This window comes from Calidris pugnax, unplaced genomic scaffold, assembly GCF_001431845.1.
Source record: "Calidris pugnax isolate Ruff unplaced genomic scaffold, ASM143184v1 scaffold188, whole genome shotgun sequence".
Classification (NCBI taxonomy): Eukaryota; Metazoa; Chordata; class Aves; order Charadriiformes; family Scolopacidae; genus Calidris; species Calidris pugnax.
This window is the reverse complement of record NW_015091257.1, coordinates 10,022,882-10,047,197: the sequence shown is the minus strand read 5'-3', so window position 1 is coordinate 10,047,197 and position 24,316 is coordinate 10,022,882. Positions and strand designations below refer to the sequence as shown.

The window sequence follows — 24,316 nt, the reverse complement described above, 5'->3', positions numbered from 1 at the left end:
GTACTTCAGCCACTGACCTCAAGGTCACTCTTCCTAAAGCCAGCTCAGTGCCCCAGTTAATCCACAACTTTGATAAAATGCCCAAGGATAATGGTGAACTGACTGTATTTACATCTATTTTAGGGACCTGAATCCGACTTAAGTGACTCTGTGATAATAATGATTCATGAGGTGAGGATGCTTTGCAGACAGGGAAGGAACAGTAAAGGCAGGGTAAAAGGGGGGGCACCTGTCGTACAGGAAATGCCTGGAGGCTCCAGTGGTGAGGATGGTGTTAGCTGACTAATTTTGATATCTGAAACCCCAGACTCTTAAAAACAAAATAGAAAAATTGTTCAGTTGGGATTTTACCCACATGGATCCTAGCCAGAGATTCTTCTTTGGTTTGGGGTGGTTTTTTTGTTTCCTTTTGGCAGGAAATGCTGAAGGGAATCAAGCAAATGTACTCCTCAGAGACATCAGAAATCAAGGTCAAAGTTGCATTATAAAGGGTCTAGTAATTGTTTAGAGATGTGGGTCCAAAAAAAATCTAAAAACTTCACTGTGTTTTATTTATAAGCCTTCCATGAGTTATAAAAAACAGAACTATGCCTGTTAAGTTAGATGCTTTTTTTAAAAAAAGATATTATGAACTACAAAATTTTAAATTAATTTGAAATCTCAGTGGACTTTGTATGAGTTGTCTATGAGTTGGAAATCTTTGTAAAGTTCAGTTGTCTAGGCTGATGCAAGAAAATACCCTAGCAGTTATACAGTTCTCATTTAAGAGACATAGAGATCTCACCAACAGTCTATGAAATACCTGTCAGCAGAACAGCATGCTTATAAGAAATTAGAGTTGTCAGCAAAGTTTTGAATTGGCAGTTACATTTTCTTCATTATTTCTTAGTATGGCATGCTTGATCCCTCCACAGTACATTTTATGTTATGGTAAAATGTATCTTCTGTTTCTGAAAGAAAGAAAATAATTTACAACACATACTTTTAATGAGAAAAAATTTAATTTTTGTTTTATTATTATTTATAAGCCTAGATGTACCCTAAAATGTTTTTGCCTGATAAGTTTAATAGAAATTGAGGGAAATGGTTGTTTTGAAGTGACAGTAACCTTGTGGTTTGAAAAAAACAATCTTAATTCTCAACATTGAAACATGCCATAAACCTCCTACTGCTTGTGCTACTGTATCCTTTACAGGCTGCTTGAACTTCTGTGCCTTGCTGCAATCCAAACATAATTTTCAAAGCTTTCATTGGAATCTTAATGACTTTAAAATATTAAGATACATGATGTAAAATTATCTAAAAAATAATACCCTTCTGCTTCTCTGGTGTGACTTTGTTCTTTGATAACATGGGATTATTTAAATCTCTGCAGTTGTATGTATGTGTGTTATTGGTTAACCATATGCAGTGTATAGTTGTAAATCTATTTGCATCTGTTTCACTGGTATAATGGCCTGAGCTGCAGAAAATAGAGAATCAGGTTTAAAAATGTGTATATAACTCCAGACACATAAATATTGTACTGCTGAGATGCAGACACAGACCATGATTCATCCTTGTCCTGCAGTATGTACAGGCATACAACAATAAAAAGGTGTGCTGAGTGAGTGGAAAGCATTAAGTTTTTTCAGTATCTAATTTGTATTCCTTGTTGCGTGGTAATACCATTACACTGCTATCGTAACTTCATTAATTTGCAAAAATTGTAGCAAGTCGTATTGTTGTATTTTTATATTTAAAAATTTGTTGTTTAAAATGCAGGGAGGCAAAACCTTTGTTAGATAAGGTCCTGTGGTGTTTAGATTTCTCCATCCTTACTGATTGCTCATGTGTGTGTATTTTACAGGGCGCCATGTCTGTGGACTCTATTACAGATCTTGATGACAATCAGTCACGATTGTTAGAGGCTCTCCAGCTGTCTTTGCCAGCAGAAGCCCAGAGCAAGAAAGAAAAGGCAAGAGATAAGAAACTAAGCCTGAACCCGATTTACAGGCAGGTTCCTCGGCTTGTAGATAGCTGCTGCCAGCACTTGGAAAAGCATGGTAAGAATATTTTCTTTTCTCAGGAGCGGCAGATATATTTTTGCTATAATATAAATAAATGTGCATTTTGAGAAGCAAACACATACTTCCAATTGCAAGGACATCTTTGAAAGTCAGACACTTTCCCACCTGTTTTGCCTCTTGCTAAAGATACTGTCTCACAAATAATTGCTTAGATGATATCTTCCCAAACTAAGAGTCTATGCTGCAAGCTTGCAAACTGGCCCATACAGCACAGGGGAAGAGACATTTCTTGGAGGTCAGTTATTTCATACTAGAGTGCTCAGCTCTGCAGGAAAGGCTCTTCAGACCCCATGGGTTTGCCCATAAAGCAAGAATGAAAAGAGTTCTAGTCAGTCTGGAGTCATTCTTCACAACCAAGGGATCTTAAGAGCTAAATTAACCGTTTATCCTAAAGTGCAAGACTTAACTAGAAACAGCATTTGAAGACAGAGGCTCAGAGAAAAAAAATCCTATGCTAAATTATATTAAGCTCCAAGAAGCTTTTTCCTGTTCACCACAAGGCTTGCAGTCTGCCTACTCAGTTTGTCTTTGGCTTGAGTCCTTCTGACCAGCCTTAGGCTCAGGCCGGCTCTCTGCACAGGGAATTATAAACTCCTGCCAATATTCTTTTCATGTCTTCATGATCATCCAGACACAAACCTCCCACCAGCTTTATGTAATGCAGAAACAATAGTTAATCAAGGTATCTATTCAACATATCTCCCAATGTATCTTAGTCTTGTAAAGATTTTTAATGAGAATTGAAATAGTTTAGCCACAGCAAGACAGTCATCACATGGCCAGATAATAAACAAACCATTAAGTAATGGTGACTGCAACACCAAATGATGCATTTGGTGCCTAATTTGACCAGAAAGAAATCATTTACTGACTCTGAATGAAAGGCTTTTGCAGATGAGGGACTGCAATTTAAACAACAATGCTAAGCTTTTACAATAGGTAACTGAAAACCATGTTGCTTACAAATATATAAAGGAAAACTGTGGGAGAGAGTCATTGTTAGCCTTTTACAGAGATTAGATTACATGGCCGACAGATAAGTGTAGGGATGATTAAATTTGAAAAGAATGGCTCTCATCCCTTTAAGCAAGGGTAGCTGAGTTTGGAGAACATAAAAGTGTCTGAGTCAGCCAAAAAAGCCATCCAGTCCAGCTGAGTATCATTTGGATACTGCGATTTTATGTCACTTGAACATCTGTGACAAATTTTTTGATCCACTTAACCCACTGTCATAAAAAAGATTCTTTTCTATACAACGTTCTCTACCAAAATATTTGCATTACATTAAAGTTTCCTTTTACAAAAAATTTATGGAGGTTTTTTTGGTGCATTTTCTAAGAGTACACTGTAGTACCCCACAGCAAAATAATCTGAGACAATTTGGGGCAAATATTGGTGTTCTTCAGTTTTCAATTTGATCTGTTGTCTACAAAACAGTCATTGGAATTTGCTGACTTTGAGAAATTTAAAGATTGCAGAAGATGGACACTACTGTTTGCTCATTGACTTTAGGGATATTAGAGGACTTTCTGTTCTAGCAACAATCCTGTAGCCACATCATTCCAGGCTTTATGATGGACCAAGTTTCTGATTCTGAAAATATTTTCCTTTATGTATAAGTTCTTCAGCCCAGTTATTCAGCAGCAAATCACCTAGGGGTTTCTCATGAAAGCTTTAAATGATCTTTTTGAGTGTTATATGACAGAAAACTGTTATGTTTTTAGCTATAAAAGCCCCCGGCCTTGTTCACTTTCTCTGTTTTTCCTGGGATCGTGTCCTAGAGTTGTAAAGACTTGAGTTCCTGTAGACTGGCAGTGTAAAACAAATACTGTGTTTGTGCAGGGACTGTTAACCGGCCTCTACTTTTTGCCCGATATGAGTATCTCCATCTCAGATTATTCCCTGTGAATGTTCCCAGGCTTACTAACTGTTATTCCATCAATTTAATTTTCTGTTATCCAAAGACAGAAGAATATTTGAAGAGAAATGTCATGTTTAGACTAAAAACTAAAAGTCAGAATGCTATCTGAATTTCTCTGATGAAAATCTGCAACTCTAAACACCACTGTGAAGGTAGACATCACTAGCAAGCATAGCCTCATGGCTGTCGAAAGGCATTCATTTTGTAAGTTTCTTTTATATGTCCTGTATGTCAATAGAGAAAATTAATGTTGCAGAGTAGCCTTTGTTAGACCATAAACTTTTCAAGGCTTATAGATTATTAGCCCTTTTTGCAAAACAGATGTCTTAACTGTATAAAATGATACTATGTACACAGTTGCTTAAGCCTCTAAGATTTTCACTTACATTCTCATTGCTAAAGACCACGTCACCTCTGAGGTGACATTTACTCTCAATCTTTCTGTTTCTGTTACTTGGCAAAGTATGTCTGTTCAACAACCACGTTATCATGTGTTTGATATTCTGGTACTATCTACAGGGCTAGAAAAAGGTTTGAACTGATTTCTTATGGAATACCAGGGAACACACATTCGTGTACCTTTTCTGCTTTGCCTGAAGTACAACAGCACTTCTTCATAGCTTTCCCTCTGTATAATCGCTGCTCTTACCCTATAAACTGGACAAAAATCCCAGGCAGACTTCTTCCCCATTGTAATCTGCCTGTGTGCCCTATGTATGTACCTTTGAAGGAAACTCTCAGCTTTGTCTGGACAGGCACTATAGAGCCAGCAGGTAACTCCATACACCAACGGCTTCCTGTATCCAAAGACACAGCTCAGTGCCCAAGTATTTAGTTATTTTATTGCCTGTTTCCTTTGATGTCAGTCCTGGAAGTGCCACCTCCAAACTCCTAGCAGTGCCTTACACTCTGTGTACCTCTGATCCTCTCAAAGGAGTAGTAGCACTACCAAAATGGCATGATAGGAAATGTCATAAAGACGCCGTTTGGTGGGTTAAGTGAAGTCTTTAAGAACTACGCTGGCTGGCTTCTTAATCCAACAGAGCTGAGTTTTGCCTCAGTGTGGTAAGTACAAGTTCGTAGTGAAATACATTGGGGTTTTTTTTAACTCTTGTAAGTACACATGTAGCCCCGATTGCTTTGGTTCAATGCAGTTCTCAGCAGAAAATAAAACAGTAAAACACTTGTCTGATGTTCTGTACTTGCAGGTCTCCAGACAGTAGGAATATTCAGAGTTGGGAGCTCAAAAAAGAGAGTAAGACAGGTGAGTGGATACAGATATGTTTTTCCCCTCCTCAGCTATGATAGAAACAAACCCGATTCCTTTCTGTTAGGTGATTTCCTCACCATCCATCACCTGGTGAAAGTCAGGTTTTCTGGGTCAGTGACTTAATTGTGTTTTTCATGGCTCATAGCAGGCCCTTTCCAGTCATCTTTTGTATTTGGTGAAATCTTTGTCAAGTTCTCAGAAGGTTAACAGTCTTTGTATGTTTTGCTCTGTAGAAGCAGCACAGGGTTGGAGTTCCAAACAGACTACAGTGATGAAATTTTCCAAAGGTTACACTGTAGGGAAAAAAAAATCTTGGCTGCTAGTTTCATCTCAGAAACAGCTGAAGCTCCCAAAGTAAACCAAAACTGTAAATCTTTTTTGGAAAACTTACAGTATGAGAAAATATGCAAGTAACAGAACAATCTCTTTGACCCTCAAATCGCTGCTCCCAAGTATCACCTTTTTTTTAACCCCTGTTAAAATTGAAGGTCAGAGCAGACCCATCCAAGTCCTAGTCTCAGCCAAATGTTGAAAAAGCAAAGGCAGTGTACAGTTAGGTTCCAGAGACAAAGTCAGAAGTGGGTGTTTCCTCAGCCTAGATATTTCGTTGTTATTCCCAGAAGCTGGGAGTACATGTTGAATTAGAGCAGTAGAGAATAGCGCTTAATGGTTGTGTGATGCTTGAGGAGAGGATAAAAAGGTACAGGAAAATATCCCTGCCAGGAAGTGTAAGACCAAAAAGACCAAATAGAAAAAGGCATAAGAAAGCTTGACTACATCTGATCCCAGAAATAATAGTTCTGTTTTGCAAAACTACACAACATAATGGTTGACTCTCTGGAACTTTGAATAGCTAAACTGACTCAATTCTGGCTGGTAAGACAGTATAGCCTCGGGATTTGTAGTGTATTCTCTAGCAGTTTCTATTGCCGAGTAGCTGGTGTAACACAAAGCTAAAAATAATCGTGGTCTGCAGAGACAGTCCTTAGATCAACACTAGACTAGGTAAAGTATTGAAAAGTAAGTTGCCTGTCATTTGCATAACAAGCTTCAATGTCAGAACATACATTGTCATTCAGGAGTGAATACAACTGCATCATGCCTCTGGGTCAAAAGCAGAGGGCTTGTATCATTTACTTGTAAAAAGTTTTTCTTTTACTGTGTTTTCAAAAGCTGAGGAAATCAAGAAATTTGTGTATTTATGTATTCTATTACATGGGCTAATTTATTGAATTAGATGAACTAACATATTTCACTAAACAACATGGAAGCATCAGCTTGACCCTTGCAGTTACAATAATAAATGCTGTCAACATGAACACATGAGAAAGTCTGGATTCAATTAAAATTCCACTCATTTTCTGAACCATGGAAAGCCAAACTCAGTACTTAGATTTTGGTGTGCTTTTGCAGCTGCTCATTAGTTTTTCTTGTGCAGAAAGAAGGGATAGTTTTGTTTCCCTTCCTCTCCCAGTTAGAAAATGTCCTATTTCAACTGTAGTTTGCTGCAATAAATACGTAAGTCAGTAAATGCGTATGCCAGTGGGGTTTTTGGTTGGTGAGCAGGAAGAGAAAAATCTAGAACAAGTGCATCTGTTACAAACCAGCTCCTTCACATTAAGTGGGTTGTAGGACAAAGATTCCTGAGCTAGTGTTGACTCAAGGTAGTAGGTCTGGTACACTGGGATGCCAGGTACCAGCTTATGCCTGGAATCTATACAGATGCTTGAGCAGAGCATCATTGCTGAGCTTAGGGTGGGCAGCCTTCTGTGCTGGGCCTGGTGACTTGGAGGCAACTCTGTGGGTCAAGCAACCTCCAGACCCTGAGCTTGAAGCGCAGTGTGGCTGGAGTTGGGTTCTCCTGTCCCTTCTGCCAGCAGAGATGTTCCTCAGCTCTCACATCTTAGGCTCTGGTGGATGCTGTAGTTCACTGGGTGTACTTTCCAAAAGTCTGAAAAGTATTCCCTGTGAATGAAGTCTGAGACACCTAAAGTTTAAACCTAGAAATATACGGTCTCTCAGACTTTATGGGAGATCTTTAACCACATATCAGTGGGAAGAAGCATAATATTACATTAAGAACAAATTCTGGTTGTTATAGCGTAATTATTCATTATTACTAACGAGTGATATTAATAATGTTAAAAGACATTATTAAATGTCTTTAATAAAATGTCTTTAATAAATGACATTATTAATAAACTTAGAAAGGATGCTGTAGTTATTATAGAATACTTTTGACACCTGTTATGAAAGCACAATTTCAGCTGTAAATATGGGATTTTCTACATTCCTCCACACTATACACACTCAAGATAGATTTGCCTGTGATCAAGATTTGCTACAGATTATCACAGACACATAGTTTGCTTGTGATTTACCTTCTTTCTTCTTCTTGATATGTCTGTGATAATCCTGGTAGAGAAAGTTGATACCTCAAATTTCCTCTTGTTTAGTAAGATTTAGATAGACTTACTCTCTGAGATCATGTGGGGTCATGATACCTCATATATGCAAAGATATTAAATTTTCCCAGGAAGTAGTTTTAAAACATCTTGACTATTTTCAAAATGAAAAGAGAATTAAAGGTGGACCTCTCAGCATGAAGAAAGTATTCTGCTCTTGATGCTGGGAAATCTCTCCAGAAAGGCAGGCTCTTGTCTTTTCATCAGTCACATTGGATGTGGGAGAGGGATTTCTTCTGCCTTTGGGAAGTGTGATGCCTTTGAGTTATATAGAATTTGTCTGAGGACTGTAGCTAGAAAAAAATAGTGATACCTCATCATGGTATTAGCTTGCTGTTTGTTAACTCCCTAGTGATGATCACTTAGTGAATATAACTAAATTAGGAAAGTAGAGCAAGATACATATGGACAAATGCAATGAAGACTTAGTGAACATGGCGACTTGTGCTTATGCTTAGATACAGTCATAAATCACAAAAGAAAGGTGAGTTTTGTGGATTTTAACATAGTCTCAGTTGTAGTATTACTATTAATGGTTTTGTACAAAATTGTAGATGTTATGAAATGCAATTTTAGTCATTCTGGTCCTAAAATCTAGGGGTAATGCAGGAAGGTGCTAAAGCCTTTCTTGCACTTTTCCTTATTCTCCCTGGTTTTTGGCTTTGATATTAATCTTAAATTTTGAAAAAATTATATTTACTTGTTCACATTTTTTCATAAGTGTCACATACTGGAAAGAACTGTATTTTATTACAGTCCAGCAAAAACCTTAAGTAATGTATCATAGAATAAGCAGCAATTAGATGTGAATTATATATTTCACCTAACCAAATGCTAGTCCTGTACAATCTGGAAAGTGAAAATGAATAAATCTGCATCTTAAAAGATCTTCTATATTGTGATGTACTAATTGGGACAATGATACGTGACTGTGTTTTTGTGTCATGATATTTTTCAGTTACGTGAAGAATTTGACCGGGGCATAGATGTTGTGTTAGATGAAGAGCACAGCATTCATGATGTTGCTGCTTTATTAAAGGAATTTTTGCGTGACATGCCTGACCCACTTCTCACCAGAGAACTTTATACACCCTTCATCAACACTCTCTGTAAGCTCTGCAGCATTTTGATTTACTGATTTTCAAAAGAATACCTGTTTGAATTCTATAATCTCTACTAACCATACTCTTTTTTTTTTGTGCATTTAATTCTCTGGTCTTGATTTGCTCCAAATATTTGTATAGTATAAATCTGCTGACGTCTTTCCCTGGTTGTCATACTGTGTAAATATAGCCCAGAAAACTAGAACAACAGAGATTTCACTTATTAATGCTTATTTTTTGCAATCATGTATTGGATGTGATTCATGCTACTTATTAAATCCTGACCCTGTCATTTGTTCAGCAGTAGCAGGTGACAGACCCCATTTGAATCCTGGTATCTTGACACCACTAACTCTTTTAAATTTTAGAGCTATTCACTGACCAAAAACTCCAGTCTGGTTTCGAAAACCTAGCTTCAAAAGTTCAAGTTTCATCATAATTAATGGACTTCAAAGCTGTTGTATTAAATACTCCCAAATGTGTTGCCCTATGTTAAGACCCAGGTGCAGACACTCTCGTAAATCTGGGAAAAAGTAAAGTTGGACCCTTCAAGCCTAAGCTGCTGCCTGGTCTGTTCTTTAGATACTTTGTAGCCCTCATGTCTCAAATCCTACCTCTGTCCCATCTTTGTCACTGGCTACCATTGCATTTTAGATGGTTAAAACGATGGTGATTGCAGAATGTCCTTTACATCTGTAGCTGATTTTACAGTCTCCCAGTAGCTCTGCGAGATATGAAATTGTAAGAAAATCCCTTTAAAATGGCTAAAGAATAAACTTGACTGGAATGCTTCTTAGCGGCGGCCTGTATATACCAGTAGCTATGCCTAAATGCATGGAATAAGTGGCAAATAAAACAGAATTTTTGTGTCCAGTGACAGTAAAGGAGTGTGCAACATGGATTTTGCTCTCCTACAGGCCAGGAAAAGACCCTATGAACCTGTGAGCAAAAGATTGACCAACCAAAGCAAAAGTCCCATAACAGTATTTGTTACACTTTTGATATTTCCTTAGAGTTTTCTCTTTTCCTTCTGACATTATAAGGAAAATGATCCTTAAAGAAAGCTATTCTTACACCTTCCCTTGGGCTGGGAACAGTGTATTTGTTCTGCTTTTAGGTTAGTTGGAGTGATTTTCTTAGCATGTATTTTTTCCCCTCTTAGTATTAGAGCCAGATGAACAGCTAAGCACCTTACAGCTTCTCATTTATCTTCTACCTCCCTGTAACTGCGATACCCTACACCGGCTGCTGCAGTTCCTCTCCACAGTGGCCCACCATGCAGAAGACACCACAGACAAAGATGGCCAAGAGGTAAGTCCCGGTCGCTTGTGACCTTTAACTTTGCTTAATTAGTGATCTGAAAAGAAATCTTTAAAGCTGTGAAACAAACACAGTGGTGGCATACCCCTGAAGGATGGGAGCAATTTCGTACTCTTGCCTGCACGTTTGTCATTTAGTTGTTTACTTTGTTCTTAGGGCTGTGAGAGTTTAATTTTTATATGACTTAATCAGTAAAGAATCTACCACTTCCTTTGGGAGATTCACAGAGTAATCGACCACGTTGTTAAGAATGTGTCATGTTATCCATCCCTTCCCCCCCCCCGCCGTTTTATCCTGGTATATTCTATGGAAAAAAGACTCGCATAGGAAAGCGTCAGTCATTCCAGAATATGCTTTTTCATTCTCTTTTCATTCTCTGCTGTTGCTTTCTTATATGATCTTTGGACACAGTAGTTCACTTCTTGGTTTCCTTAGTTTCCTTGCACTAGGTAGCAAAGAATGAAAAATAAAGGAGAAGAATTAAGCCTTTGCCCTTGCAACTGTTGGAGTGCAATCACTGGTTGGAGTCAGGGTCCATCTTTTTGCCTGTTTCCCTTCTGGCCTCTTTCTGTTGCGTTTTGGACCAAATAGAGTGGAGAGGTTGGAGCGCACCCATCCCACAGAGACAAGAACACCCAGAGCCGTGTAGCTAAGCTGTACTGAGCATTCACACGTGTTCATCTGAGCCATTCACGCTAGAGACCATTTGAAAATCCAGGCATCCCTTTTTCTACCAGGGAAATGCTTGAACCAGTGGGCTGCTCTGCAAAAGGTGGCAACTCTGTTAACCTTGAATTGGATGGATACAGTCTGTCTCTGCTTGACAAAATTGTGCTAGTTTATCTGTGGGAAGGACTTCTCTGTCCTCTGAACTGCAGCAGAGACTACTTCTGATGTTACTTCTAAGACTCTTCTGATGTTACTTCTGAGACTCTTCTGAAACTCTTGGAGAATTTTGTCTTCCAGATGGAAAACTCAGCTGACTTCTCTTAAATTTGGACACCTTTTGCAGTTGGCTGTTTTTAACAATTGGCATTTGAGACTGAGTTTTGCTGAATTTCTGCCTCAAATCCTAACTTTCAGTGTGCTGTATGTGACTTTAAGGCCTATTTCACTTTTAAATCCACTTAAAATGCTATTATTTTTGTCCTCAGCAAGGAGTTGATAAAAAACTGCAGCACTATGATGGAAAGCATTTAAAAAGAGCAGCCTATAACAATTTTACTATGCTTAAAAAGATGACATGTATAAGCCAGCCAGGGGTCGTGGTCCCCCTGGTCCTGTGAAGAGTTCTCTGTTGGTTCAGGAATGTACCCAAGAGGATCTTATTGCAGGGCTAGAGGCTGATACTGCTAAAGAGAGTTGGTTTGGCACAACAGTTGTATTAAAGGCATTTTCATTCCCCTTAACAGTACATCAGCTCTGCTACAGGTATTTTGGCAAGGCAAATTTATGTAAGCTATCTTGGCAGTATTGTAAGCATGGTGCAATTGGATACCTTTTATAGATAATACGGTATTCTGCTCACAGTTGTTTAAGCTAATCATTAATAATTAAGTGAATAAAGACATGGAGGGCAAGAGAAAGTGTTTTATCAGACTGTTTGCTCTCACAGCCAAGCTTTGGCACACCAGCCCTCTTCACAATTCTTTCAAAAGCCCTTCTCTCACCAAGATGAAGGTGGATGACTAACTTTATTAAAATTACTCATTCAGTTAATTTCAGCAGGTATGTTTACAACATTTTTTTATGGGATGCCCCAAGGCTGCCCTTAAGGAAAGACTCACTCTTTGTACAAACAGCCTGCACATGCAGATCCAGGCACAGCCAGAGGCTGCCCCTGGCACACAGGAGGCACCACGTGCCTGTGCATCCTTGGTGGCTCAGTGCTCTGACGGTATTTAAAAAGCAGGTCACCCAAAAAACAGCTGGGTGCATGGTGGTGCACAAATAAGGGAGTGTGCTGTACTCACAGTCATGCTGGGATGAGTCTCTAAACCAAGAGCCAACGTGTTTGTTACGACTGCCTGTGCACCTACTCAGTGCGGATGTCTTTCCAAGATCACACAGTGGCCCCACCGATAAAAAGAAAAGCTCTCTCTACCAACATCTTTATGCTGTGTGGTTGAGCTCTGTAAAAATAAACCAGGTGCAGTCAGTGGACAGTTTTAAGTTAAGCTAGAACATTTGGTAAATACGCTGCTACAACAACAACAAAAAAATTGCTTTGAAAGGATTCATTTTGTACCACTCATTTCTTTTAATGCTATTTTTACTGCATCTTTTTGCTGCCTCTTCCTGGCTTTTTTTTTTTTTTTTTTAATTAATTAGTTCAAATGTATCTGAAACAAATGAAAAATAACTCTCATGATATTTTCTTGTTCCTTAAAAAAACCCTGCAAGCAATGCTTGGTCAACAGCTGAAATTCACTTACAGTCTTATATAGTCAAACTGTTGGCATCTTCGTCTGCATTCCCAGAATAGCAACCAAGTGGAGAAACAGAGAGGAAGCACATGACCTCTGTTTTTTAGCCTGTTAAAAGAATTGAAGGGCAAAAGAGTAGTCTAATCACAAATGTGACAATGAAAACTTTGATTTAATAACCTGTATGACATATTTTTCAGGTAATTTCTGTCTAGTATCTATTCCTAGCCCTCTGCTTCCTCCAAAATCAGGTTACTATTGCTTCTTTGAACACAGAGTTATGAAAGTAAGAAAAAGTAAAAAAACAACAAAGCAAAAGTGAAGAACCAGGTAATCATTTGGCATGTCCTGGGAAACAAGCAAAAAGACAGGACAATGCTAATAAAAATAATGAGCATGCTCCTTAATTGTCTAAACTCTTTAAACATGGAAAAATGTGGTTTTCCTCACTATATCTGTTTCAAGTCTTGAGTGCTACTTGAAAAAGCTAACAGTTTTCAGTATTTGGTCCTAAGAGACAGTAATATACTGAGGTGGTGCAGTAGGAGGGAGGTTTCCCTGAGTGCTACTTCTCCAATCCATTTGAAAATATTTCCAGGAAATCCACAGTGCTTGTTGCAGAGATGTCCAAGGAAGTTGTTTCAGCATTTCTAAAAATTGTTAATTTTTTATTTGACTAGCACTTATTTTTGGTTTTGTTGAATGAAACATCTGCCAAACCCAGGGGGGAGAGAGAGAGCGTGTGTAGATGTGTGTATCTGTATACATTAGGCCCTGGGAGACCCTACCTCATTCATATTCTGTTTTCTAGATTACTGGGAACAAAATGACATCACTTAACCTGGCAACCATCTTTGGCCCTAACTTGTTGCACAAGCAGAAATCTACAGACAAAGAATTCTCGGTTCAGAGCTCAGCTCGAGCTGAAGAGAGTACTGCTATCATAGCTGTCGTACAGAAGATGATTGAAAACTATGAAGCCCTTTTCATGGTAGGTCAATGTTTCTTCATGTTCATCCTGTGCATTTTTAAGTTAAATGAGGAAATCACCTGGTTGGTATTAAGCTAGAGTAGGATGAAATAGGCTGTGGAAACTGCATTAAATTAAGGTCAATTATTAGTGGTAGAAAAAAATAGCATTCTATTAAGGACAATGTTTTGCAGTAAGCAATAATATTAAAAATGTTTTGCCTGGAATGGTTTCTGTATAGATAAGAGTATCTTCCTTAGCAGGTTTCTGTCTGTGGAAATGATGGGGTTGGCTATTCAGCTGTATACTAAACAACACACCAGCATTGCTCATTAGTTTTGAAGACAAGATTGAAAATGACCTTTCACCTCTCAGTTTTGGATGTCAGGGAGCCAGTTTTTCTGCGGGGAGAAGAGATCCTTGGTTAATTTAAGGAACAGCCTCCCGTACCGAAGAAGGGGAGGACAAGATGGGAAGAAAGTTGAATAAAAGTAGTAAAGAATAAATCCGTGTAGTTCCTGAGTACCTCTCTGTTCTCTTGCTGAAGCAAGGAAGTCCTTCATATAAGAGATGAAGACCTTGGACTTGGTCACGCTGCCTACTTAAGATGCAGCTTAGATAGATCACTTTCCTTGTGCCTAGCAGTTATCTGGACAGCTCATTCTGTGACTTTACCTTTTTCTCTTTTTGTAAGTAATATTATGTGTCAGCTTAGCATGGTTTTGTGCCTGAGAGAGCCCTGCTCGGCGGTAGCAGAGGCCAGTCAGACCTAGTTGTGGGCACTATCCTGTCTTCATTTTAACAGGCATACATGTCTTAACAAAAACAGGTCTTGAAAAGGTGAAAATGGCTTTTTTTATTGTGTCTTGAAACTAAGCAACACTGTGTGTTATACTGAGGGAGACTGGTTCCCAAAGCAAGAGGAAGAACTCTCTGGAAAAGTCCTTCAGTGCTCTAACAAAGCTGGGTACTGGATACAGCTTTGGTGGGAGAAGATAGACAAGCCTGGACTGTGGGCATGTGGGACTGATGGACACATAATACTGTAAGGGGAAGGTGTCTACCAGATTTCAACAGGGAGAAGAGTATGAGAAAAGCAGTCATGAGCCCTGCCTATCAATCTTAGCCTCAGATGAACTTCTTTGTGGTTTTCTCGCACACTGTATTGCCTTTCATTACATCCTTTGCTTTATTTTTATTCTTGTTCCAGTAAGACATTCAGCAATCTTCTTTTTCTTTTTTTTCTTTTTCTTTTTCTTTTTCTTTTTCTTTTTCTTTTTCTTTTTCTTTTTCTTTTTCTTTTTCTCCCTTTCCCTTTCCCTTTCCCTTTCCCTTTCCCTTTCCCTTTCTCTTCTTTCCCTTTCTCTTCTTTCCCTTTCTCTTCTTTCCCTTTCTCTTCTTTCCCTTTCTCTTCTTTCCCTTTCTCTTCTTTCCCTTTCTCTTCTTTCTCTTTCTCTTCTTTCTCTTCTTTCTCTTTCTTTTTCTTATTCTTCTCTTAAATGCTTTGACAGTTTGGGGAAACTTTAGGTGCTATTTTTCCTTCCACGGGACGAAAAGAAAGTGACAGAATGGCACTCCTGTGTGAAGGTCTGCTGGCCCAGAGCATGAGTGGCACTAGCAAGTTTAGTACTTCAATAAGAATACTTGCAATACTTTAAGTTTTCTTGTTGTTGTTTCTCTTTAAGAACACTTTGTAGCACAGGCACATCTCAGCACATAATACTTCAGGCACATATTCAGACTTTCAATGCGGAAAGGGTGGGACTTAAGGTTAGACTAACCTACATATGGTCTCTTTTAACTGTGACGAATTTATTTATTTATCTCTTCAGTGAGATAAATTTTCAGCTGAAGGTTAAAAGCGGTGTGGAAAAAAAGAGATTTCTTTTGTTTTCCAGAGTAGCTTTTCAGATTGTAGAGGGAGATTAGAATCAGATTTCAAAATGAGAGTCTAGCTGCATATGAGAGAAGGACAAACCTGTTTCAGATGCTCTCCTAAAAGCTGAAATATATCAATGTGAAATTTATAGAAGTGTCTAACAGATGAGCATCTCGGGGTGCTTTCACTCTTCACGTTGCCATAGTTTAACAAACAACATGACAAGTTCTGCCTCTTTTCTGGAGCAATGTCTAGATGTACACATGATAATTGATCTGGAGGATTGCGTCACATTGCTCATAGTTAGTGTTTTCTAAAGTTTCTACCAAGGTTTACTTTCAGTTTTTTTGTTGGTCTTCTGGTGGCACAGGGAGACCCTTTGTATTCTCAAGATAATTAGCGTGCATCCTTTGGAAATAGATGCATTGAAAGGAAGAGAATTGTACTTCTAATTGTAATAAACATCCATTCATTTGAAATCAGGCAGCAGCAATTCATCTTCCACACTCATGAGTGGGGCCAAACCAGGACTGCTATTTATACTTGACATTTATGCTACTTACATAGAGAAAAACACCTGGACTTGAACATTCAGCTACAGCTGTAACATGCAGTGTATTGCTGCTAAGGTGTTTTTGTGTTTGGTTTATATTTTTTTTCAGTTACTTTTGTGTATGGGGAGGTTATAAAACTCTGATTAGCTTCAGCGTTGAAACTGTAATATTTGTGAAATATAACCTGTTAAACCAGGATTTGCTGTGGAGCCCAGACCACAATATCAGAATTATTCTGACATACTGGTGGGTCACGAAAGTTTTGTTTGTCAGAACAACCCAGGATACCAGGACTGGTTTTACTAAACAGTTATCATTAACATCAATAATATGCAAACATGTGGATTTCATATAGAAGCTGGATTCTGACCTTGCTTCATTGACATTAAAGTCTTTCCTATCCAATGCTTATACATTTCAGTGAGTCTTAGGGATGCATTAAAATGTTTTATGGGAATGTACAAAGGACCGTTTTCTGTCAGTCTCAGAACTATGCCAAGGGGCTGAGTGTGGGGAGGCACAACCCAACTACACTTTGTCTCATTGGCTATAACTCAGCCAGGAGGATGGAGAAGAGCAGCTTAGTCATGCATTTTCACCTCCTGGTACCTGAATCCAGCCCTGCTGCACAGAAGCACTACACTCTGTCTGAAATTTCTTATTTTAACTGTTAGATGCTACTGTGACATCCCTACTGAGGAGACACAGTGCCTCTCTGTGCCACATCAGTAGTAAGGGACAGCACAAATGAGACACTTCAAGGGTCCCTCCACCCTTCTGTGACTCTTACATAGCACCCAGCCCCAAAATCTCAGAATATCTACTACTCTACTGGAGTCCTGACAATACCAGAGCCCTCTGATGCATCCCAGTATGTGCTCAACAGCTGTTATTTCAGCAGTGCCTTGACTTCCCTTCTGTCCCTGGATTTCAAGTTCTCATCCATTTACTCAGCCACAACTGCCAGTTAAACAATTAATTTGATAGTAGTTATTGCAGCTCTGTAACATCTTCCTGAGATACCAATACAGTAGTATTCTGTAAGTATAACTTTATAATTACATGCATGTCATTTCTACACTAGTAAGTTAGTCAATTAAACTGAAGTAAACTGCTGCACAGGAGGAAACCCAAAATTCAGTAGGTAGCTAGCAATAAGACCATCAGTACAAATCCAGATGAAGGATCATAGATTAATATGCTCTCATTCACTCAGATAAAAGTCCTTAACTCAATAAATGTTAGGTTTGGAGTTTGCAGATGCTTTCAGATGGAACTGAACTTGCTGTTGGAATTCTTTCAGATTCATTTTAATGGAATTAAAGAGTGAATTTTTAATTTTTTTTTTAATAATGGAAAACATATTTTTATTTTTCTGACCAAGTCCTCTCAGTAGATTCTTACAACTTTATCAACTTGATATAAAGCTGAATAGTAAGTTACATACAGAAAGATGTGGATTCTGCTTCACCCTCAAACTTTATTTGAGTTTATCTGGAGTTTATTCTACTGTATAGAAAGGCTGTCTAAGCAGAAAAGTTACAGCATACCATATTTCCAAAAATGTATTCCTATAAAGAGAAGATTGTTTAAGGACTAGTATACCCATCAGTAAGATATTTTTCCACCTTAGAGGCTAAATCCAATTTTTTGAAAAGGAATATGGGGTCACACAAGTTTTTCATAGATATTTTGGATCAATTTGAATTAAATGATGCATATCTTCATTTATTTTCAAATTATTTCCCTTTCTAAAGAAATATTCCTTTTCTGTAACTTGACGCCCTAAATATCTCCCAAACTGAGGTGTTCCCCTGAGGAATCTATTAGTAATTCTATTCCTATTTCCCAGGAAATGTCAGGGAGAACAAATGGCCCATGCAGTGTGACCTGAAGGTCAAGAGATTCAGGCTCTGACAAATTGCATCCAGAAGCTTATTGCATAGTTGATGACCCCTCGGTGAGATCGTCTTGCCTCCAGCTCCATCTGTCATGAGTGAACTTGGACTGTTAGTTCAGGTTTCTCAGATGGTTTCTTCTGTTTCAGCGTTGTTGAAGATTGAATTGAATTTTCCATTGTGATGTGGACAAACTCACTTAAGGATTGATAAGACTCATGTAAAATGCAGTCGAAAGCACAAAGTTTGCTTGGGCAGGTTTTGGAGTGCCACTCCTGCTACCTGCCCAGGAGATGTTGCTACATCCTGCAGCAGCTGAAGCTATCAAGTGCTTTGAAGCTTCATTTCCATATAAAGGCCACTAGAGAGAGTTAACAAATCAGGCCAAACTCCAAAGAAGATGACACAAATTCTGGCTGAGCCTGTTGCTGCTACCCGAAGTCCAGAGTGGCTGGAGATCCAACAGGACCCACTTGTAAACCTGAGTTATGGACAGATGATTGAGCATAGGCAGGAGTTTCAGTGATTCTAGATCCCAAGATTTGGCCGTATGGATACATGAACATTAAATGTTTATAAGGCTTCATTTAGAAAAATATTGACCTTTGTCAGCTCTCACTGAAATGAAACAATTGAAGAACTTCACAGATAGAACATTTACCTGGAAATTTCCATATGAGAAGGACATAAATAAGACAAATGCCACAGAGTATATGAATAAACATTCCCCTTCCTATGTAATTATATTTCACGTTTTTTCTAAAAGAAGAGAAGTACAGTCACTTGGAATGGAAATTTGTAAATGTCTCCAGGTCTTTGAATGGTGATGTGAGGTGGAGACGTTGAACTGGAGCTTTTGAGATTGTGATACATGAGTAATCCCACTGTTGTTATCAGATATAATACCCAACTGGTTTCAACAGTAATCAGCATTTGACGTTGTACAAAGTGATCTTTAGTCCAATTTCACCTGTTGTTACATGAAATTTCTTTTTTAAATAGAAGCTTCTGAATATTTTTTTTTATATACTCTCCATAAATATGCTCATACTTGGTCTTTTAGATTAAGCAGAGTGCCAAAATGAATGCATGTGAAAGGATATTAATCTCCAACTAAGTATTTTTTATTGTCTTCATAGGTTTCCCCTGACCTACAGAATGAAGTGCTTATTAGCCTATTAGAGACTGATCCAGATGTTGTGGACTACTTGTTGAGGAGAAAAGCTTCCCAGACATCGTGAGTAATCTGTTTTTTCATCATCCCTGTTTCTCTGGGAATTTCTTTCTCCCACTGGAAGTGTTCAAGAGGTTCTAGTTTTCCACAGCTCTTCTGCACTGTCTACACTGGAGTAGAAATATCCTCCCATTAAACAGACTCTGCCAAAGAAATTATGACTCTTGTACAGTGTTTTCTAAAGACAGATCTTGTTTCCCGATTCACAGGAAAGATTGCATTCTGCTGCAGAGAACAGAATGACATGTACATAAAAGTATTCAGTGCACTATTATCTGACAGGATGTATTCTAGTGATCTGGTTCGTGTCTTGGGTTTGTTCTAGTCTTCAGTAACAGGAGGCGTGTATTCCACTATCCTTGAAACACACCCTAGAGTGCCTTACCACAATCACGGCTAGCCGTTTGACCAGTTTGTTGTTCTTTTCCTATTGTATACACATAGGACATTGTAAACAAGTCAACTGCCGCTACAGCAGGTTTATGGAGACTCTTTGGATATTATTTAATTGTATGCTTTGTGGAAGATCAGAAGAGAAAAAAAAATCACACCTGTCACTATTGCAGTTACGATACATAACGTATTCCAACTTTGTGTATGGTGTGTGTATGCCAACACCCATGTGCCTTAATGCTATGAGTTTGTACATTCGGATTAACAGGATTCCTGGCTTTCTCATGGGACGCACAGTCATTGCCTTTATTCTAGTGAATCCCAATATGTCAGACCCCAAAATCACAAAATTTGACCAGCTTGCTTTAAGTAATCTTTAAGAGATTTCCTAGACTTTTAACTCTCTGGGACAGATTGGACTTTGTCTTCCTGTGTGTGTGTGGAAAGTGCCTAGTGCATTCAGAATAGAATTAAGATTGAATTTGTACACTCAGTTAGCTATGATTTTTTTTCTCTCCCTCTGAACATTGTATAGTTGGAGGTAATGTAATAGTGTGCCTGGCTTTAAAGAAAGAGGTATCAAAGAAATAATATAATTAACACATGGAGAAAAAGGGTTTCTTTAATTATAAAAATTAAAAACAAAAATACGTGCAGAATATATCACGTTGTAAAGGATTTTATTAGTTTTTTGACTTAACCACATGAACACACAACATGCGGTTGCAAATTATCACAGGTATTTGTGGTAGTTGTTTCTGTGTGTTTTCTTAGTGTACCACAGACATGAAACAATTTCAGTCAGTTTATATCTGACTGACAAGTACCCATATGTATATTTAGATCACAATAAATGCAGGATAATCAGAGGTACCTTAGCCATCTTTTATACTTGTTTCACATTTGCCATGAGGCAAGACCACAATTAGGAGAGACACTGCAAATCGCATGATGTGGCAAAGTCTGTAGAGACTTCTTTAAGCCCTGAGTTTGGAGTGATCGTATTATTTCTACGTCAAGCTAATAAAAACCTTCATGCTGGATTTCACCACCTGTATAATATAGACATAAAATTGTATCTCACATGTGGTACATATACCAATTGAGCATAAATTTGTCACAAATCATTGTGGATGTAACAGATTATTGTTAGATCCTGTTTCCTCTAAGGTAATTGACCTCCTTGAGCTTCCTTACTTTTCAGCCAGCATGAGCACCAACAGGAGAAAAAACATCTTTTGTGCAAAGCTGGTCGCATCTGACAAAAGGTGTTTTGTAGGAGAAGCTTTCAAAACTAAATAGGAACGTATAGCTACACTAGTACCAATTTATTGTATTTCCAGTAATGGGCAGATGAAGTGTCACTGAGATAGGAAAAACTTACTGTCTGTCATTTTTCTTCTACTCTGCTATCATGTGAGTGATTTATTCTTAATGAGATATGTCTTCACTGTGACTGCAACTTCTTGGTTAAGATATTCCAGGCAATTAAAGGGAATGTTGCTTAGTGTGATTGCTGGGAGTGTGATGCTCTTAAGAGATTAATCTATTGCAGAACATAATCTCAGTTTTGAGGCTACGTATTCATTATTTCTCCTGTAAGAAATGTGAGGCAGCAGACAACAAGGAGATGTTTTTCTTGATTTAATAAAAGTAAGTCTCCAAAATACATCCTTACTACTCTTGGAAATTTCCTGGTCATGCATTCAATATCCAAATTGGGATTTGTGGAACAGAAAATTTTACATATTCTTGAGACAATCTTCATCCAGAAAAGCTAGTTGGATGCGTAGTGTGGAGTACGGAATCAACTTCAAGACTTTAACATATTAATTGCTCTGAAGGTCCTGCTTCTGCAATGCCCTCACATCTCTGCTTTTGATGTCATTACAAATGCTTTCTTGGCTCTGATCTAACAGAGAAAACTCAATCTCTTTTCCTCCCCAGAGGAGGACAAATCAGATGTTCCTCATCTTTCAGTTCTCTTAAGAGCTGAGCATCATGAATGGTGTGTCAGGGAGTTTATGGAAGTCATTCATGGTAAAGCACTAATTATATAATTGGCAGCAATTATGAAGTGTGCTTTTGTGGATGACTTTCCTAACTTTTTTGTATGTTGCTTGATGACAATGGAATTTGGGGTTTCCAGCTGTAAGATGAAACATCTTCAAAAGCAAAAATAAAATCTGTTTCTTATGATTATTTATTGCTTATCATGGTTCATAGTCCTTTTAGAGTAAATGAGTTTCAAAGTTATAGGATTTTCAAGTGGTTTTGGATGGTGATGGTGAATTTTAATCCATCCTAACTTGTGGCTCAAAATAGACCATAAAGTATGTGTAAATGCAGTTTTCAAAGCTGTGGAGGCACACTGAATCATTGAGTCCTCTACCCTGTCACAGTTGCAACCACATCATAATCCCATAACAATCTGTTTGGTGGTGGCACCTATGTTGCTCAAAAATGTATGGAAATTACTACTGCATGCTGCCAGGTCGTCACACTCCTTATGATTTGCCTCTTGTAAGAAATAGTTGTTTTCCCATTCAGAAGCTTTAAGGTGTGACAGAAAAGGATTTCTGCCAAAAGCAGAAAGGGATTTCCTATTTTGATGATCTTGATGGCAGTAGAAAAGTAGGACATTCCTACTTTTAACATCTTCCCAGTTCACCCATGTAAGTAGATTCTGGTGGATAATGTAAATTCAGAAGGATACAAATTAAAAAGGATGGCCCAAGACTCCCTCATTAGCATTGTTGATTTTTTTTTTGAATCTGAAATAGTATTTTTGAATACATGTGGCATAGGTTCCATCTGCAGCTCTCAAACCTTTTATTTTATATGTAATCACTTTTAAAATCTTCTCCTTAATGTAGCTCATAACCACTGAAAAATACTTTATTTGCCTTCCCATTTGTCACATTTGAGTGTATATAATCTTCTATTATTCTTTGTGGAGATCATAATCTGCCCTTACTCATAGACTGCATATAGGCAAGTAGGTATTTTGTGCAATATTTACATCCCAATTTAGTTTTTCCCCAGTGTGTGGGTAGAGAATCTCACAGGTACCCAGGGGAAGATGAATTTTGAATTTTAGTAAACATCCGTTTGCTACTGAACACAAGCTATAAAGCAAACAGATGCAAAAGTTTTGTTTTAAGGATTATACGAGAATTCATTCTTCATTTGGAAAGGTGCGAGCCAGAGTCTTTTGTAAGTTGGGTTTTATTTTGTTTGTGAAGAGCAGGGCAAAGCTGCAAATGTATGAGATCAATTTCCAACTTTAAAATGTTCAATCCATTTTGATAGTTTCTTGTGGTAAGATTGGCAGAGTCCACAGGGATTTTCTTTGATTTTAAAACTACTTTTTCCAAACAAATTTGAAAGTGATATTACAAATATATATATCTAATTGCACGGGCTTACGAGCAGAAACTGTAAATTAATTTAGAAACTTGAACATTTGGATCTTTCAAAAAACTTGACAGTTTCCATTTGAGTAAATTTTTATCAGGAGCTCTGTCTTGAGAAGAGATAGACTATAACAGATCATTTCAAGGTAAGACATGAAATCAGTGTTTCACAAAGCTCCAGTTTTTGTTCTCACATTCTTTCATTTCCATTTCCCTTTCCCCTATTCCTTGTGTTACCTTGCCATGCCTAAATGGTGGTATATCTCTCTCTTTGCCCTGTGCAACATAGTTACGTTTTGATTCAGCAAAGATTTACATGCAATAAGCCTTATTGTTGTGACTATTAGTGCCAAGTATGTCTGTATGCTAGCAGGGTGAGGTTTAGTGGTGTTCAGTCTAGAAAGCTGGAGAGAAAGACATTTGGTCATAGGAAACCTACAGATACCAACATTTCTCCCCTTTTCTCTCAGTTCTTTCTGGTTCTTCTAAAATTCTCAAGACATTGCTTAAATCTCATCTTAACTTACACTCACTGCGCAAGCTTTTTTAGAATTTAGGAGGGCAGAAAGAAAGGAGTAAGGGGCAAAAAAAGAGACAAAAGATTTGTGATAAGAGTTTTACATACTTAAAAAGACAATAATTCTTAAGTGCGTGGCTGTTTATACATTAATTTGGACTCATCTTCAGATGAGAAGTTGAGATGGAAAGTTACATAATTGAGGCATGAATTACTTTTTTTTTTTTAATGACTGCCCAATATTACCATATCAACCAGACTGGGAAGCCTGGGACAGTGCTACTTTGCCAAATGGTAGCTCTGGTTTTTTGAGTTGGCCCAAATTAAGGTTCAGGATCAGCTCAGTGATGGATTTCTTGCTGGGAGTTACTGAGGATTAAATTTAGTTAATTCATTCCCAATGCTTTATAGTTGCTTTAATACTGGAAAAAAATGGACTATTGAATAACATAACAATCATGATGTTGAATATGTGTTTTATGTTTCGGGACATGCAGTATGTAAATCAGCAAGGAAAAAAACCCAACAGCTTGAAAGTGGTGTTAAGTTTGGTCATTATTTCTGTTTTAATATTTAGTGTGCTGTGGCTAGCCCTGTCTTAGCACGACATGCAGTATGTAAATCAGCAAGGAAAAAGACCCAACAGCTTGAAAGTGGTCTTAAGTTTGGTCATTATTTCTGTACTAATATTTAGTGTGCTGTGGCTAGCCTGTCTTAGCACTAGTGTGTTTTCTTTATTTTCTTTCTTCAGTTTTATTTCATTTGTCTGGAAAGAGGGTTGTTGTTCCATAACAAGTAATGTACTTTGGCTGCTCACTCAGTTCAAGCTGTCTTTGGATTTGACTCTGAGAAGGGCTGACTGTTTGCAGTGCACATTTACA

General features: G+C 38.0%; 1 protein-coding gene across 5 annotated transcripts in view; it reads left to right on the top strand.

The window, feature by feature from the left end:
- ARHGAP6 (Rho GTPase activating protein 6) overlaps positions 1–24,316 on the top strand; it is a 366,400-nt gene that overhangs the window by 335,848 nt on the left and 6,236 nt on the right. For all 5 annotated transcript variants that reach the window (XM_014960401.1, XM_014960396.1, XM_014960398.1 and 2 more), the window contains exons 5-10: positions 1,850–2,045; positions 5,199–5,254; positions 8,684–8,834; positions 9,991–10,139; positions 13,386–13,565; positions 19,015–19,112. In XM_014960401.1, the coding sequence (XP_014815887.1) occupies positions 1,850–2,045; positions 5,199–5,254; positions 8,684–8,834; positions 9,991–10,139; positions 13,386–13,565; positions 19,015–19,112 (830 nt within the window). The remainder of the gene's footprint in view (positions 1–1,849; positions 2,046–5,198; positions 5,255–8,683; positions 8,835–9,990; positions 10,140–13,385; positions 13,566–19,014; positions 19,113–24,316) is intronic.